Here is a 16,147-nt window from a genome sequence, read left to right as displayed (position 1 = left end):
GGGTGGCAATTGACAGACACCCAAGTGTAAAATACACCTGGTGCCTGGCAAATTTTCAAGCTCACTCTCCCAACACAAGAATAGCTAGGCCAGGCATGGGGATGCAATGGGGGGGGGGGCAAGGCTAGATGGCACATGCCTGCTCTTCTCACATTGAGCGCCCAAGCTGGGCTTAAGTTCCACAATGTTGAACAGAGCTTACTTGTTAGCAAGTTTGCTGACTGCAGCTTTAATGGTAATTTAAATGCTATTGTGGAAATCTTAACGCTCATATTTGTCACACCACAAAGATTTTCTGGGTTACAGGGAAACAACTTGAGGAAAATATTGTATCTGCTCAGGAAATGGGAACCAAACAGTCACAAGGATGTGGATGTGGAGGGAAAGGCAAATAAATTGTATAAGGATTCCTCTTCACCTTCACACACCCCAAGCCCTTCTAAGGTCTGCTTTGCATGATTCATGTGTGTACTTATTTAACCACCTATGTGGTAGGGAACCAAGGCTGGATTACTGGTCAGTACCTGATGTTTAGTAACCATAGGCACTCCTAGAATATAGTGCTATTTAAAAAAAACTGAGTTCTTATGCATCCACGTCAAACTTGTAGGCCACTGTTCCTTCTATCTCCAGACACTTCCACAACCTGGTGCAAGGAATTGCAACAGCAGCTGGTAACATCTACAGAGCATGCACACACTCCAAACACTGGACAATTACTTTAAAGTCATGCAATGCTTCAATCTGCTTATATCTGAAATTTAAGAATGTTCACTTCTACCCTAGATCACCACGATACTGCACAGTACTATGTGCACTTAAGCCTCACTGAAATCCAGTGGCCTGTCTTGCCTTTTTCAGTCAACCCAGTGATAATTTTTAACCCTTTCTACAATTCAATTTTCTGTGTCCTTTTGCTCTAGATACCATATCCTCACTTATCCTCTCCTAATGAATTATTCCTCTGTTTGCAATTTTGCATTGCTATTCACTGGGGAAAGCTCTTTTGACAAACCATTGTGCTCCTCATCCTGCATTACTTGCAGAAATAATAACTTAGCAGTCATACAACTCCTTCTGTACATCAATAAAAGAGATCCAACGGACACAATTAAAATAATTTCATCAAGGAATTTTTATCTATCATGAAAACCTCTTGCAGATATTATTGTTAGCAAGCACAAACACTGACACACACATTCTATACGTGATGCAAACAAAAGATCAGTGTGCATCTCTCTCTCTCTCTCTGTGTATAAATGTAATTTTTGTATATGACATTAAAGGATGTCTCCATATTGAATGAGAATCAATGCTTTTGCATGGTAGATTTTTAAGACTAAATCAGTCTTAAGAAAAGGACGATCCCTTTGAATATAAGCTTCACTGGGCTTCTGTGGCATCACAACCCCCCCCCCCCAGCAAATGTACAACATGCATTTTTATTTTTTTGTTACAAGAAAAACTGGAACATAATAGCAAGAAGACAGCTTACTGGGTATTCAACGGCATGCGAATATGGCCTGTATAAGCAGGATTCAAAAAGGACTCCTGGTTGCAAGTCACTGAATTGCTTGATTTATCATCAGAGCCTCAGGTTTGCATGCCCCCTCTCTCACTCCTCTAACAAGCATCCAACACAGGATTTTGGACCTTGCATTATAGAACTTGCCTTTCTGGTGGGTTTCATCTTGCAGCGTCAGGGAGCAACCTTACATTCAAATGTAGACAGAGTCTGTCTGTCCACTAGTTGCTTTCTATCCAAGAGAGTGGCCAAGGCCTGAAACCAGGTGCTGGAACCAGGGTAGAAGCCCAAGCACCAAGTAATAACCTCTGAACAGTTTCCAAGAATGATTGGGGGAAGAAAACAACCATAGAGTTTCATTCTCTCAAGCAGTGGTCTATGGAGACAATATTTTGGTGTCATAATGTTTGCATGAATATTACTTTTAGCATATAGGGAACCATCATTACCTCCATTTATTTATTTTACTCAGGTGGCATTTCCTGCGTGACTCCCTTTGAAATGCCATGCTTAATAAGGGATCTGAACAAAACTATATACACATACATTACAGTTAGGCCCCATGTCAATTTATCAAGCACACTTCAGATCTGCAATCCCATGCATATAGCTACTTTCCCTAAAATGGAATTAAACAATGTTCAAAAAGTTTAAAGCCCTGACCTATTGAACTGAAACCTAGTATCTTTCTTTTAAAATGCAAATGAACATGACAAAACACAGTGTCAAGTCACATTAGAAGCAAAAATATCCAACATTTACTTGCAACTTCATGTGGACAGATATCAGACTACTTTCTAATTAATGAAGTGATTAGTCACTAATATACAACTTGCCATAGTAATTTGGCCCATCCAGCAAGAAACTGAAAAAGTACGACTGCAGAAGACTTGGGAGATATGTATCTTAAAAACAAAACAAAACATGCTAGAGAAAGATGAGGTAAACAAGATTTATATAATGCATAGTACTGTGAAACCATAAACACTTTTTCTGACAGCATACCAGGCTAGCACACAAACTGGTGAGGTTTGTTGTTAAAAACTCCCGAAAATTGAGTTGTGCAGGTACAATAACAAAATCTAACCAACGTACTGCTTTCAAAAGAGAAAAATACAATTAACAACGGTCTTGTAATATAAATGGTTGTATACTGCAAGTTGCTTTTTGCATATACAGTCAGACACACATAACACAGTTAAGGCCTAACTGTACTCAGTATGGACAATATACTACACAATTCATTAGAATGCAAGGAACTTTTCAAAGTGAAAACTGTGTGAACCGATGCAAACTAGAATTCTTGGTTGCCATATTTAAGCCTGGATGACTGTGGCAGGAGCAGCAGCCGCAGCTGTGTACTGTATTTTCCACTATATCAAGTTCATAAAATCAGCTTTTAAAAAACCCTAAGCTAATCCACACAAAGCATAGAAGATCACTTCACTTCCAAGAAGAGAAATTCAAAATGTGACTGGAGAGCCTGATGAGAACACAAGGAAGGAAAAATCAGTATGAATATGTAGATGTGTTCTAGCATTTTCTTCAGTTATGAAATTCCTGTATGATGGCGATACAAAAGACGAATCGAAGAGAGGAAGAATACAATTCAAACTGACAAACACATTTTACGTTATAATCAAATGTTCTGAAGGTGTTTTTGCATCCTAACTATTGAAGAAAACATTTTCTCTTAATTAAATAAATATTCTGTGTTGTCCAAAAAGCATAATCAATTGGCCTTTGTTCAAATATTTACGCTAAAGTGTCATAGAATCATGGGGTGACACAGAAATACATACACCAAGTGGCACACAGAAATATATGCATTAACAAAGGGCTCTTCCCCAGCAATCACATTCAGGCAGCTTTTGCGACTAATCTTGAGAATGTATTTCAATAATTTTACATTTGACTGGCTTTAAAATGCTTAATGAAAGTTGACTACATAATAGCCCTTTTATTGTAAAATGCAATATCTAATTAATTATCTTATTAACTTTTCTTCAATTAAAATACAGGGGCTGATTACGGTGTGAATATCAACCAGCAAGGGCTGCAAAACTGCACAAGTAGACAGGGTGAAACGTTTTGCTGCTGCTTCAGTTATAGCAGTGTTTACGTCTTAAGCCACTTTCCCATAATCTTGTATTGTTTTAGAAATACTGGCAGTTTCTGATGTGCCACATTAAAATAAGGAAGCTAGCTACTAGAAGATTCTATCCTCCACCACCCCAAAGATCCCTTAGTGACACTACAACAGTCCTCAGATTATGGCCTCGATTTTTTTTCTTTTAAAAGCACACTTCTTTTCATATTCTGGCAAGCAAGGTGGTGCTTCTGCAGATACCCTGACACAAATCTGTGCCTTTCTTTTAGAAAAACAGGTCTAATGTGAAAGTGGATCCATGTAGACACAGTGTACTGCACTGTGAATGGCCAGCCAGGTATTTTATGAATGGAGAGGATCACGTGCTCCCAGCACTTCCCCGAGCCGATATTTCCCACATAACAGTGTCAACAAGCAGAGAACAGTATTTTTCGAGACGAAAATCCAGAAAACCCTAAACCTCGAGCATACTAGGCTCTTTCTACCTTCATGAAAATTTCCCATTTCTTGCAAGCCAAGTTCAGTCGAATGTCGAAGGTGGCACAGGTCTAATTATTATTTTTTATGAATGAAGACTGTGGTATGCAAATTAGAGCGATTCACAAAAAAGAAAATATGGCGGCCGCTTCTCTCTCGGTTCCACGGGCACTGCAGCACTTCATCTTACCAAGTAGCTCAATACAATGTTTTGTACTTGTTCCTGTTGCAGTTCAGGATTTGTCCTTGTTATATTATGTGATTCTGGCTTAAGAGTAAAGCCATTCATTAAAAAAGAAGAAGCAGAAGCAGAAGCCTGTTCCTTTACCGATCCATCTTAAGGAATTAAGGTTTTATATGGAGGAATGTATGCAACTGACAAGTGTTCCCTTCTCCACCAAAAACCAGTATTTCCTCCTACAATTCAAATTACTTGCTACAGGCACTGGAAAAATAATTACCGTGTGATAATTCTGCCAGAAGGATGCTTTTGCACTATAATTGAGCCACAACTATTGCAAAGTATGTTTGAGAAAATGACTAATTCGCAACTCATTCTTGCAGAAAAGAACAACCATTGACAGGGCAGGATGCAGGAGTCACAGGCAGCGTCAACATTTTTCATTCTTTAGAAGAAATGGGAAAGTTCAGGATTGTTGACATGACTACCCTGTTTCAGAAATTATATATTTCATAGCAATTTTGAAGGCTACATCCCTACAAATGTAAAAAAGAAAACATAAGCCCCCTATAGATTTCATCCAAGCTAAGCATGTTAAATATATTAATATCTTGCACGTTATATATATAAATATCTTCATTCTATTCCCCATTTAAAGAAGGGGGGGAAGGGCGAAGAGTCCTAACAGCTTGTTAAAATGTATATATAAAGCTTTGGGGAAAGGTTTAACACTGTATTTACACTGACTCATCCAATTAAAATTCAGGAACAGTTTCCCTCGGGATGAAGCTCCCACTCGCTACTTTCTATAGGAAACATGCAAACGAAAATAGACTTCTTTTTCTCCCACAAAACGTTGCACGTAGTCCACTGGAAGTAGAAGGTCGAGGGGGGTGGCGGGCGGGCGGGAGGGAGGGAGACGGAGGGTCCATTTCCCCAACCCGCATAAGCTAGGCAATTTTTTCACCATATCCTGGGTCTGCCATGACTTTTCCAAATTACCAAAACAGTCAGATTCGGGGGGTGGGGGGGGGTGTTTACATATGCAGAGACACACACACACACACATCAGCACGTTTAAAACATATCCAGCTATGTAAGGAGCCCGAAGAGAGGAGGTCAATGAACGGAGGTGGCGGGGTAGGGGCGGGTGGGGGGAGAGAAACGCCAAGCCGAAGACACCCCCCCCCCGAAGAAAAGCCGAGAAACTTACTCGTTGTTAGAATTCGCCGTCTCTTCGCTCATTTTTTCCTCACCGTGATCCGATCCGGGGATGGAGCAGCACCGACGCAGCCAGGGCGCAGCAGGAGCTCACCAGAAACCTCACCATTGTTAAACCCCACCGATGCCCCCCCTGCACACCCTTCCGCCAGAATGGCCTCAATCCTTGAGGTGGGTCCCCTCCGAAAGCAGCAGCAGCAGCAACAGCAGCCTTCCCCGCCTCTTCTTCGCACGGAAACGGAGGGATCCTGTTCGGCCGAGAGTTGGGACTGATTTCTGCTTCGGCGGCGGCGGCAATCGAAGCTCTTTCTGGTCTTTTTCACCGGGAAGCGGGCGGCTGGCGGCGTCTCGGCTGCAAGCGAGGCTCCCTAGCCGTGTCCTTGTGCCGCATCGGCACCAGGAGCCCACATCTCCCGCTGCTGCAGCAGCAGCAGCAGCAGCTCCTCCTCAAGCCTGGCCTCCTGGCTTCCTTGCTTCCACCCCCCCTCCCCTCGTCCCCACGAGCAGGTCCCCCCGCTCCCCTTCCTCGCTGCCAAACCTCCGGGGCAGGACGGAAAAGCACCGCGGCAGAAATTCCTCCGGACGCCCGCAGCAGCAGCAGCAGCAGCGTCTGCAAACCCGATTTTACAAAAAAGGAAGGGGGAGAAAGCAGGCGGCTCAAGTCCGACTACCCCGCCAACAAGCAGAGGCAGCACTGAGGGAAACTAATTCAGCCCCAGGCAGGCGAAAAGGAGAGGGAGGGAAAGAGGGAGGAAGAGGAGGAGGAGGAAAGAAGGAGGGAGGGGGGAGTTTGAAAGCAGCCCGGAGGTTAGAAAAGGGGAGGGGAGGATGCGTCACGGCTGGTGGCGCTGGAGGAGGAGGAGGAGGAAAGAGGAGAAGCCGAGAGGAGAAGTAGGAAGAGCTCGTCCTTCTCCTCCTCCGCCCCCAGCCCTGGCACCCCGCCCTCTCCCCAACCCAGAAGGCGAGCAAGTTCAGGAGCTGCTCCCCAGACCCACCCGGAGCAGCGGCAGCCCCCGAGCCTCTCTCTCTGCCTCCCCCCTTCCTCCTCTGATTGGAAAACTGGGCGGAAGCGTTGACTTCACGCTCCTTCCGCCGCCAACTCTCCGAGACGACGGACGGGAAAGGAGACCCCGGGCACTTGGGAAGCGCCTCCGTCCGAAGGAGTCGCCAAAGGGCGCAGAACTTTTTTTTTGTTTTTGCCACGGGGCTGGGGAAGGGCGGAGAAGCCCCCCCCCCAAGGCAGGCTACGTCGCCTTCCCTCGCGCTGCTCTTTGCACGCGGCTGGCGCCCCGAGCCCCTTCACTCGGAGGAACACGGCTGCCAAAGGCTCCGATTCCCTCCCCTCGGCAGCCGAACAGCACAAACTTGCTTTTCCTTCGCGCGCTTCAAGGCCGGCGGGGGGGGGGCTTCCCCTTTGGCTGCTCATTCGCCGCCCCTCAAATAAATAAATAAGCAAATATCGGGAATGTTCCACAAGTTTGCACAGCAAAAACCCCGGGTTGTGGCGCAAAGGGATTTTATTATGGAGGCCGCGCAAAGCTCTCTTCCTGCTCGAGACTGGCTGGTCACCCGAGGAAGCGGGTTCCTCCCAATGGAAAGCACAAGTCGGAGCAAAACCCAAGTTGGTTCTCGGGTGGTTTGCTTTGCCACGCTGTGCCTAGAAAGAAAGAGACTCTTGCTTTCTTTTTTGGCTGGGCTACTTCCAAGGAAGAACAGGAGGGAGGGGAGAGACTAAATGACCACATTCCCAGCCCGCCATGCAAAAATAGTTTCCCGAAAGTAGTTCCCTCGCTCGCTTATTTTCAAAGAGTTGCGAGTGTCTCACACGCGCACCGCGGAGGGATACGCGGAGTTGTGCACAAGGCCACACGCGCGGGGAGGGGAGCGAGGAGAGTTAGGCGCGAGGGCCAAAGAGCCAGCCCCGCTGCAGAAGAGAGGGAAGCAGTTGGAGCCTGCACGGTGCAAGGCGCGTGCATTTGCCTCCGTCCCGCGAAGTTGGCTTTCCCCGTGGCCGCCTCCTCTTCCTCTTCTGCAAAGGAAGGGCTGGCGCGCTCCGCTTTTAGCACCCTCCGGGCACGAGGCGTGCAGCTGCTTACGCACGCTCCGTTCTAGAACTCCGCGCGGTGGAAGCCGCGGGCGGCGGACTCGCTTCGCGTTCGCAGCCCTACGGTAAAAGGTTGCATTGCTTTGAAAGAAAGAAAGGGGGGGGGGAAGCTTTGCATTGCTGCACCTATTGAAGAGAGGAATTAAGTGGGGGTGATTGCAATAACCCACCTAAGATCTGACTCCTGTGAAAATCCTGCCTTTTTTCTGGCGGGGAAAGGGAGCAAGGCCTTGTTGTGATTACATCCCTTCTCCCTGCGAGGATTTGATTCCTTAGGCGTGCATTCCTCTCTTGCCGGCGTTGCAATAGTTGTTCACCGATATTTCTTTGCCTCCTCCACCCTCCACTAGTTCAGGTGGCAATCTTAGCTGTTAAGGTGCCACGAAACTATTGTTTGTACTGCAGCAGGTTATTAACCTGGCTACCCCTCTGGTAATTGTTGGATTTTATAAAGGGATGAAATTGTTAATTTAAATGTAGCAGTTGCAAGAGTGGTAGCTGCGTTAATCGGTTGCATGTTCACAATGCGGCGGTCGTTTCATACAAGGGTCCCTTCAAAGGGGCAGCCCCAATCGGTGGTTTCAACACATTTGAACCATCAGCACATAGCAAAAGGGTGACATTAAGTTGTTCTGTTGTGCTTCAGATGCTGCTTCCTTGTGTTGCACCAGGAATCCCAAAAGCAGCATCCGATGTACCATCTTCACAAGAAAGGCAGTACCAAAGATGCTTAAGTGAATTCTTAAGACACTCCTATAATCTGGTCTGTCACATTGCTTTTGTTGACATCACTTTTTTGTGACGGTGGTAATGGAGGCAGCACAAGTCAGAAGTCCTATTACACTGGGGAATTGGAGTCCTTATAAGTGTGTGTAGGATATAATAGCATCCCGAAACTGTTTCTACTTTCATAATGCAGAACCTGCACTTGAGAGGCACATTGATACTGATCAGCCACACTTGCCTTTGATCCCTCCCCTCCTCTGCCCCCTCCTTTTATGTTCCTTTGGAATTTACATCACTCCTAAAGAATTCCCTGCAGCCTTTCAGGTGTGAAGATGGAACTGCACAGCCCCTTCCTGTGAAGAACTGGCCCCTCCTAATCCTCTTCATCTCATTGGGCAAACTCTGCAGAGGGTAAGACTGCAGGTTGTAAACTGTGCAGTGGCTTAAGCATGTGGTGAAGGGAAACAAAAGCTGCAAAAACAAGCACCTACATAGCAACACTGACAAGACATCCTTACAGTGTTGCTGGCAAGCTTATTGCTGCACACCAGTCATGAAGTTTCCACCTGAAGACATCCTTAAAATTAGCCATTCAGACAACCAGAAAGAGATCTGCACACATTCCGCAGCGCAGACCACTTAATACAAACTATGGTCACAAACTCCACCACTCCCAGTGCGGTGTCAGTTTCTGCAAACTCCTGATTGCTGTCCCATTGGAAACGTTAGTGAGAGATCCTCGGCCTTCAGGACAGTATCTGTCATTAGTTTCCTCCATGAAACCTACGGTCATCCTGGAATAATAGCATGCGCACCAGTCTAAGAAAACCTGTCATGAAATTAATTCCACTGGTAAAGTAAAGCAGCAGGCCGCTTCAGGCTAAGGAACAGTGGGTTGAATCCAAGGTAGTGCTAAGGCAATTGTTTCATCGTCACAAAGATTTCTGCTTGTGCCACAGAATGTTCTCTCCTCCCCCATGCACCTTTTAGAACTTCCAGGGGTTCCTCCAGCCCTCTGGAACAGATTTGAGGAGGGCATGGGGCAGAGAAGGAGGATAGGGGATAAAGTCCCATTTCACAAGTGGAAATCCTTGTACTGACAGGGCTCATTAGTAGAATGTCTCCAAATGAATAGAATGTAAAAGGGACACTTACAATGATTGTTTACCTTATTGATTAATGGCTGCAATCCAACACATAGTTTAGCTCCTAAACTCCCAGTGAACTTGATGAGATTTAAGGATCCTAACTATATGCAGACTTGCAACCTTAGCATTCCTTCTCATTTTCTGTAGTCACAATCCTTTGGCTGGCAAAACAGAGGTCATTGCCCAGATCCTGCTAATAACGGATTTAGCTGGACTGAGCTGCTTATATTAGCACTTCAGCAATATCTGATCTTGTTAATTTCTAAATGAGAATCCACATATAAATGTCAGACGGAGAAAATACTTTCTGGGCATAACAGAATTGTGTACTTAAACTAAATTGGTTTTCTAACAAATCTCATAAACAGATTTCTACCAGATCTATGTGCTGGGAAAGAGAGGAACGGCATTATTGACCAGATACACTAATTTCTGCAAATGATTCTAAACAACTGACATTTAAAAGTAAATTGATGTTTATATATATATTTATTTAAACAATTTATACCCTACCCTTTGGTTGCAATCACAATACTCAGGATGGCTTGCTAGAATTTAAAAATTGCACTCCCTAATCATCATCATCATCGAATAAAACACTAAAAGTTACCAAGGTAAAAAATATCACACCATAGAGTAGCCCCCCCCAAAATTCTTAAGCTCAGCAGGCCAAAAGCTTGCCAGAACAGAAATATCTTGACTAAGCATTAAAAAACCAATAATACTTGCAATAACATCTATGTCAGACATGACAAACTCATAACATAAGACTCTTGCAGCAGATGGTTAAATGCATCACTTCAAACAGAAGCAGCAGACACAGGCGATTAGTATCGGGAACTATTGGGGATATGTGGATTTAAACCTTTCTTCCTGTGCCATGATTCTGGCAACTCGCCCCACCTCAGTTGCCACTCCCTTTGGAGGGCCTCTCACACTGACTGTAAAAACCGGAATGCTTAATACACATACAGTGGTACCTCGGGTTACAGACGCTTCAGGTTACAGACTCCTGTTACCCAGAAATAGTACCTCGGGTTAAGAACTTTGCTTCAGGATGAGAACAGAAATCGTGCTCTGGCGGCCCCATTAGCTAAAGTGGTGCTTCAGGTTAAGAACGGACCTCTGGAATGAATTAAGTACTTAACCTGAGGTACCACTGTATCTTGTAAAATCTTTGCACCACACAGTCATCCAGAGTCTTCCACAATGTCTCATATGTATTATCTTACCCTTCCAGCTCAGTATAGTTTACATAGTTGCTCTGCCACCATTTGTGCACTTAGGGAATTTTTAATTATTATTTGTTTTAAGGACTTATACTGACCATTCAATCCAGTGATTACAGACTGATGGAAAGTATGGAAGAAAGGAAGAAAGAGAGAGAGAAAGCCACACATCCCAAAGCGCACATAGCATCCAAAACACACCTCCTTGCATTTGGCAGTTGAGGCTGTATGTTCTTTCTAGGTAGGGTATGGCTCAGTGGTTGAACACATATTTTGTCTATGAAAAGTCCTAGATTCAATCCCTGGTATCTTCAAGTAGAGCTAGGAAAAGACTCCTCTGAAACTAGCCACTTCTATTCTTTGTTGACAATGCTGAGCTAAATGGACCAGTGATCCGACTTGGCTTCTGATGGTCCTTGCTGGCAGGGATGGTGCGAGGAGCAATCTGTCTGCCACTGTTCATTCTCTGGTTGATGTACGATGACGGATCTCTTGGTAAACTTTTGTCTTCTGCTTTTCTCTCTCCTCATATTTTTAATGGTTGTACTGGCAGAGTGGCCAAACCCTGGAGTGGCAAAGTAGAGTCGCTGGGCATTACTTTCCACAGAAAAAAGCAGGTATCCCTGGGCAAACCGGCAGGGCAAATGGAAAACGGTTTGGACCCATGCCTAGAAAGCACGAGATGAGCAGAAAACTCCATGCCCATGTTGGCTCCTCATTTATATTCTTCCTTTGTGATTTGCCCCTTCTATTTCCTATACATGTCACATTTAAATCCCTGCTCATCTGAAAGCTCCTTATACAGCCACACTAGTTTCTTTAGATGCTTCCCACTTTTATTTCTTGGAAGGCAATTCAATACCTCACATTTAGGAATCTCATCCGTCATGAACTCCCTGTTATTTGTCTGTAAGCCTCCACTCAAATAATTTAAAGATTTTTAGGTTTTCTAAAACCGAAAATGTCCATTTAGGAACTTTTATGGCACAATAAAGATGTATTTAGATCAAGAGAAATGAATGAGGATGTATGCAACTGGGGAAAAACTATTTACAGAGACAGTTCTTTGAGGGGAAACAATGCATCTGTAGCAAGGTGGGAGGACTGTTATATAAGGAAGGCTGTTTAGGGACACCGTTAATAAAGTCACAAATGACATGTGGGTTTGTTTTATTTTTTTCATGAAGAAGGTATAACCAAGATTGGAGGAGGGAAGAAGCAATTTTATACCCATTGCTTTAACATTTTTGATTTTATTTTTTTTGGGGGGGAGGCAAGCTTTAAAGCAATTTAGAATATTTAAAATATTTAGAAACATTCCCTTCTTTTTTGCTAAAAGGAAAGAGAATGCATGGTGATAGCAAAAGGATGTGTTGATCAGATCCAAGGCAACTGACCGCGGATGAGTATGCCGATAATGTACTTGCTACCTTCTGTGGCGACGACTTTAGAAAAAGGGAATTGCAGCCTAGAGATGACAAACTGGGAGGAAGGAGTAGGAAGCACTCAAACCATAAGTTTCCGGCCTTTGTGACTTATCCCAACAATATCAAACTAAGCTCCAATAAACAAGAGGGGAAGACTCGAGAACAACGGAAGCAGATCTCAGAATACTCCAAGCGGCCTTTGGAAGGCACAGCTCATAGAATGATCCCTGCTACTCCCCAGAAGAGGAGGAGACGAGTGGTGGTGATAGGTGACTCCCTACTGAGGGGAACAGAGGCAGTAGTGTGTGGAGGAAACAGGATGTCACACAAGGTCTGCTGTCTTCCGGATACAAAGATTCACGATGTGATGGAGAAGTTGCCAAGTCTTATGAAGCCCAGTGACCACTACCCCTTATTTCTGATCCATGCGGGTACAAATGATACATAGCAACACATAGCAAGGGACTATGAGACACTGGGCAGGGAGCCGAAGAGACTTGGGGCACTGGTAGTCTTTTCATCACTCCTTGTTGAAGGTTGTGGCCCAAGAAAAGAGAGGAAAATACTTGAGATAAACCACTGGCTGCACAGGTGGTGTCGTCAGGAAGGAGTTGGCTTCTTGGATCGTGGTCTCCGCTTCCTTGAGGAAGAATGTGCTGTCAAACCTCCCTTGGCCAATGGGGACAGCAGCCCCAAGCACCCTCTCCTTGCTTGCCAGAAACCTCACCTTTTGATAGTGTGGTGCACCTAGAGAAGGGGGTTGGCAGATCATCTCAGTAACTGGGTCGATTTGAGGGGCTGGAAGCAGGGACAGACTTTGATAATATAGTGCCCTGAGTGACAACAAAAGTTGGCACACCCAAAATATTTGTTATTTTCACAAGAATTCATTTTTGTACAGTTGTTTTTTTTATGGATCTTCTCAATAGGTACCCATATAATACAGGTATAATTATTATTATTTTATTTTGTGCCCCCTGTGGGGGGGAACCACCCACACTGCTCTAAATCTGGTATTGCTGGAAGATTTCTGCAGAAGTATCTGTCATTTGTATGAATAAAAAGTGGCAATCTGACATAAGCATCAATCCTTTGCATACATACCTGGAAACAAATCCAGGATGGATTAACGTTTTAGCAAATTTGCATAGAATTGGTCTGAGGGTACTACCAGAATGAATGACCTGATAGTGTCATGTTTGATGAATCAGCATGCTTGACACATGGAATCCATGTGGGCTGCAATTTAAAGGGATAAGGGCATCAAAAGAGGACAGCCCAGCAACTATGCTACAAAAATAGAAGGAGTGCTACCAATGTCTGCTGCCACCTTGGGTTGCCAACTGACCAGGATAAAACTGCTGTGGCCTGCCCCTGTGCCTTAAACAGCTGCTTGATCGGCAGACAAAGCGTCGAGGATGTTGAGATTAGCATTTCTTTAAAAGTATCATGTTTTAATCTAGATTCTCTTAGGTGATATGTGCAATTTAAAAAGGGGGGACCGACAAAAGTTGTATAAGCTGTCTTTTTGAATGTGCTGCTGGGCTGCGTCAGCAGTGCAATGGGAAGATTTTTGTTGTTCTTCAGTTTCCTGTTCTGTTTATCCCCCTCTTCCTTAAAACAATTTCCTTCCTAATAAAAGGAATGTGCTGGTGCTGCTGTAGTTCTGACACATATTGTTCAACTTTTCATTTGTTGGCTTGGGCGATGCTGACTGTTATGGTTTCAAACATTTATTTATTTTTTACTGCTGGCTATATTGGAAAGCTTTGGATTTTATTCTTACTCATTTTTTTGTATTTCCATTTTTGTACAGTGCCCGGAAAGAGTAACTTTTTAAAATTAAACATAGGTATTTTCAAATAAAATAAAAACTACGTTGGAATCAGTGACAGGGAAAATAGGAAAAAACATATGCCAGCTCCACTACTGGTGTTTGTCCACATTCCCCATCTCCCGCCCACCCACATTTTGGGGAACTGCTGGAATGGGAACCTTTCCCCTGATCTCCAGGCAGGCCTTTACTGACATAGGCATTTCTGTGCAGTAGGACAACAGCTGCCGAGTTGTGTCCAGGAAGGGCTATCATGAAGTCACATCTCCCTTCTGATTAAGGACCCCTCTCTCTACCCTGAGAGAGGGAGACCCAAAACGTCCTATGGCCTCTTGAGAGCCCTCCAAGAAACATTAGAATTGTAGCCATAGTTTATTTTCCCCCTTTCTGTTTTTCTTTACAGCTTCATCCTGTATAGTGTTAGGTGTACCTGAGCCCACTGAAATGCCTAATTCTGCAAAGGCCTAAGTTGTTAGTGCGATCTTTTAAAAGTATATTATTTATGTACAGTGGTACCTCAGGTTAAGTACTTAATTCGTTCTGGAGGTCCGTTCGTAACCTGAAACTGTTCTTAACCTGAAGCACCACTTTAGCTAATGGGGTCGCGCCGCCGGAGCACGATTTCTGTTCTCATCCTGAAGCAAAGTTCTTAACCTGAGGTAATATTTCTGGGTTAGCGGAGTCTGTAACCCGAAGCGTATGTAACCTGAAGCGTATGTAACCCGCTGTAAAACAAAAGGGGGAAAATCGGTCCTGTATAAATAAGACAAATAACAAGATTTTTTTGTGATTAGACATTTCCTGTCATTTGAAAACATGCCTTCAGGTATACGTACATGTTAAAGTCAAGCAGGTTTGGCTGATCAGGAGTTGTTGTTTTTTCCTGTCCTGGTGCTTTACTGAACGAGGGCTTAGTCAAGTGTAGCAGTTACATTCCTCATGCCAGGAAAAGGCAAATACTGAAGTATATTGAAACTTGATAGCAATGCAGTAATAGCCAGACGTGCCCAATCATTGCAACATAGTTCTTAATGAAAAGGGTGCTTTTTAAATTCACAGTTTAAACCGTCGCTCTCCATTCAACTATCTGTGCAAAATCATTTTAAAATAAAAATCCCTTGTCACCAGTTCCATTCATTGTTGCAGTTTTCAAATGTATTGGTTCTTTGTCCTTTTCTAGTGTATGGATTGCAACTGTCACTGAGTTACACAGCTTGCTTTAGGCCCATAGCCAATGTGATTACAGCAACAACCTCTGAACCAGTGAGAGAGAGAGAGAGAGAGAGAGAGAGAGAAGAAAATAAGGTAGTCTTTAGGCCCACTAGAGACAAGATCTGTGCACCAGGCTGACAATGTTAAATAAATGTTTAACTATGTCAAATGAAAAGAAACCAGTGAAACCACTGGCTATTCAAAGCTGTCACAAGCTAATGGGGTCCTTGAAGCATTTTTTTTTTTTTTTTTTGCAGCAAACTGAAAATAATAACCATCCGTGCCATCGGTGGTGTGACAGGAATTCTGGGCAACTATGAGCCTCTCAGCAAATGTTATCAGCAGAAATACTCCACTGTCTTAAATGGATTTGCAAAAAAAAATATCCAGAGGGTAGAATAAGGTGTTATGGGTCAATAAAAAAGACACAGTTATATGTAGGTGTTTATGCCAAACGAGAAACAAATAGTCGTTTTATCTGCATTATTGTTTATCACTTCCATAGGATCATTTAGTTCAGAGCGGTTTGGGCCCATATGCAACACTATCCTCAGTGCTATGTTACAAAATAATTTGCTCCCATTTTATAGATGGTAAACTGATGCTGAGAGAAAATACTTTGCCTAAGGCCTCCTGGTAAGATTGTTGCTGAACAGTAGCTCAGTTGGGTAACAAATCACCTCATTTTAACCAGTCAGTGGAATGGATGCTGTGGATTGGATTCCCTCCCTATTCTAATAGAAAGCCTCTTCTTCTCTTGGAAGGGGTAGAAGAAGTGTGCTGTGAAACATAAAAGTGATGCTGGATCTAGAGAAGATCGTCTGTTTGTGCAAGCTCCTGTGCATGACTGGACAAGTGCTTTCTCAAGTCCTTAACATGGCTACAGTCTGTATTTTCCTTATTCACAACCCCTGACACATTGTGGATGTGCGCTGAAAGACGTCTTCCACTAG

The 16,147-nt window shown here is 43.9% G+C and overlaps 1 protein-coding gene and 1 long non-coding RNA gene across 3 annotated transcripts in view; one reads left to right on the top strand and one right to left on the bottom strand.

Annotated features, from left to right (window-relative positions):
* Window positions 1-5,971, bottom strand: part of SPRED1 (sprouty related EVH1 domain containing 1) — a 74,397-nt gene extending 68,426 nt beyond the window's left edge. Inside the window, exon 1 of the mRNA XM_080978971.1 lies at window positions 5,507-5,971. Within this exon, the coding sequence (XP_080835097.1) occupies window positions 5,507-5,538 (32 nt within the window). The 5' untranslated portion in view covers window positions 5,539-5,971. The remainder of the gene's footprint in view (window positions 1-5,506) is intronic.
* A 696-nt stretch (window positions 5,972-6,667) lies between these two features.
* Window positions 6,668-15,563, top strand: LOC308462534. Of its 2 annotated transcripts, none has more exons than XR_013979199.1 (3): window positions 6,668-7,683; window positions 8,669-8,755; window positions 15,452-15,563. It is a non-coding gene; the product is annotated as an uncharacterized lncRNA (long non-coding RNA). The 2 variants fall into 2 exon arrangements; XR_013979200.1 differs by lacking the exon at window positions 15,452-15,563 and adding an exon at window positions 12,061-14,005.
* The last annotated feature ends 584 nt before the right edge of the window (window positions 15,564-16,147 follow it).

The sequence above is a fragment of the Podarcis pityusensis genome (genome assembly GCF_964106645.2).
Source record: "Podarcis pityusensis genome assembly, chromosome: 1".
In the NCBI taxonomy this organism is placed as follows: domain Eukaryota; kingdom Metazoa; phylum Chordata; class Lepidosauria; order Squamata; family Lacertidae; genus Podarcis; species Podarcis pityusensis.
This window is presented reverse-complemented; position numbering and strand designations above follow the sequence as displayed.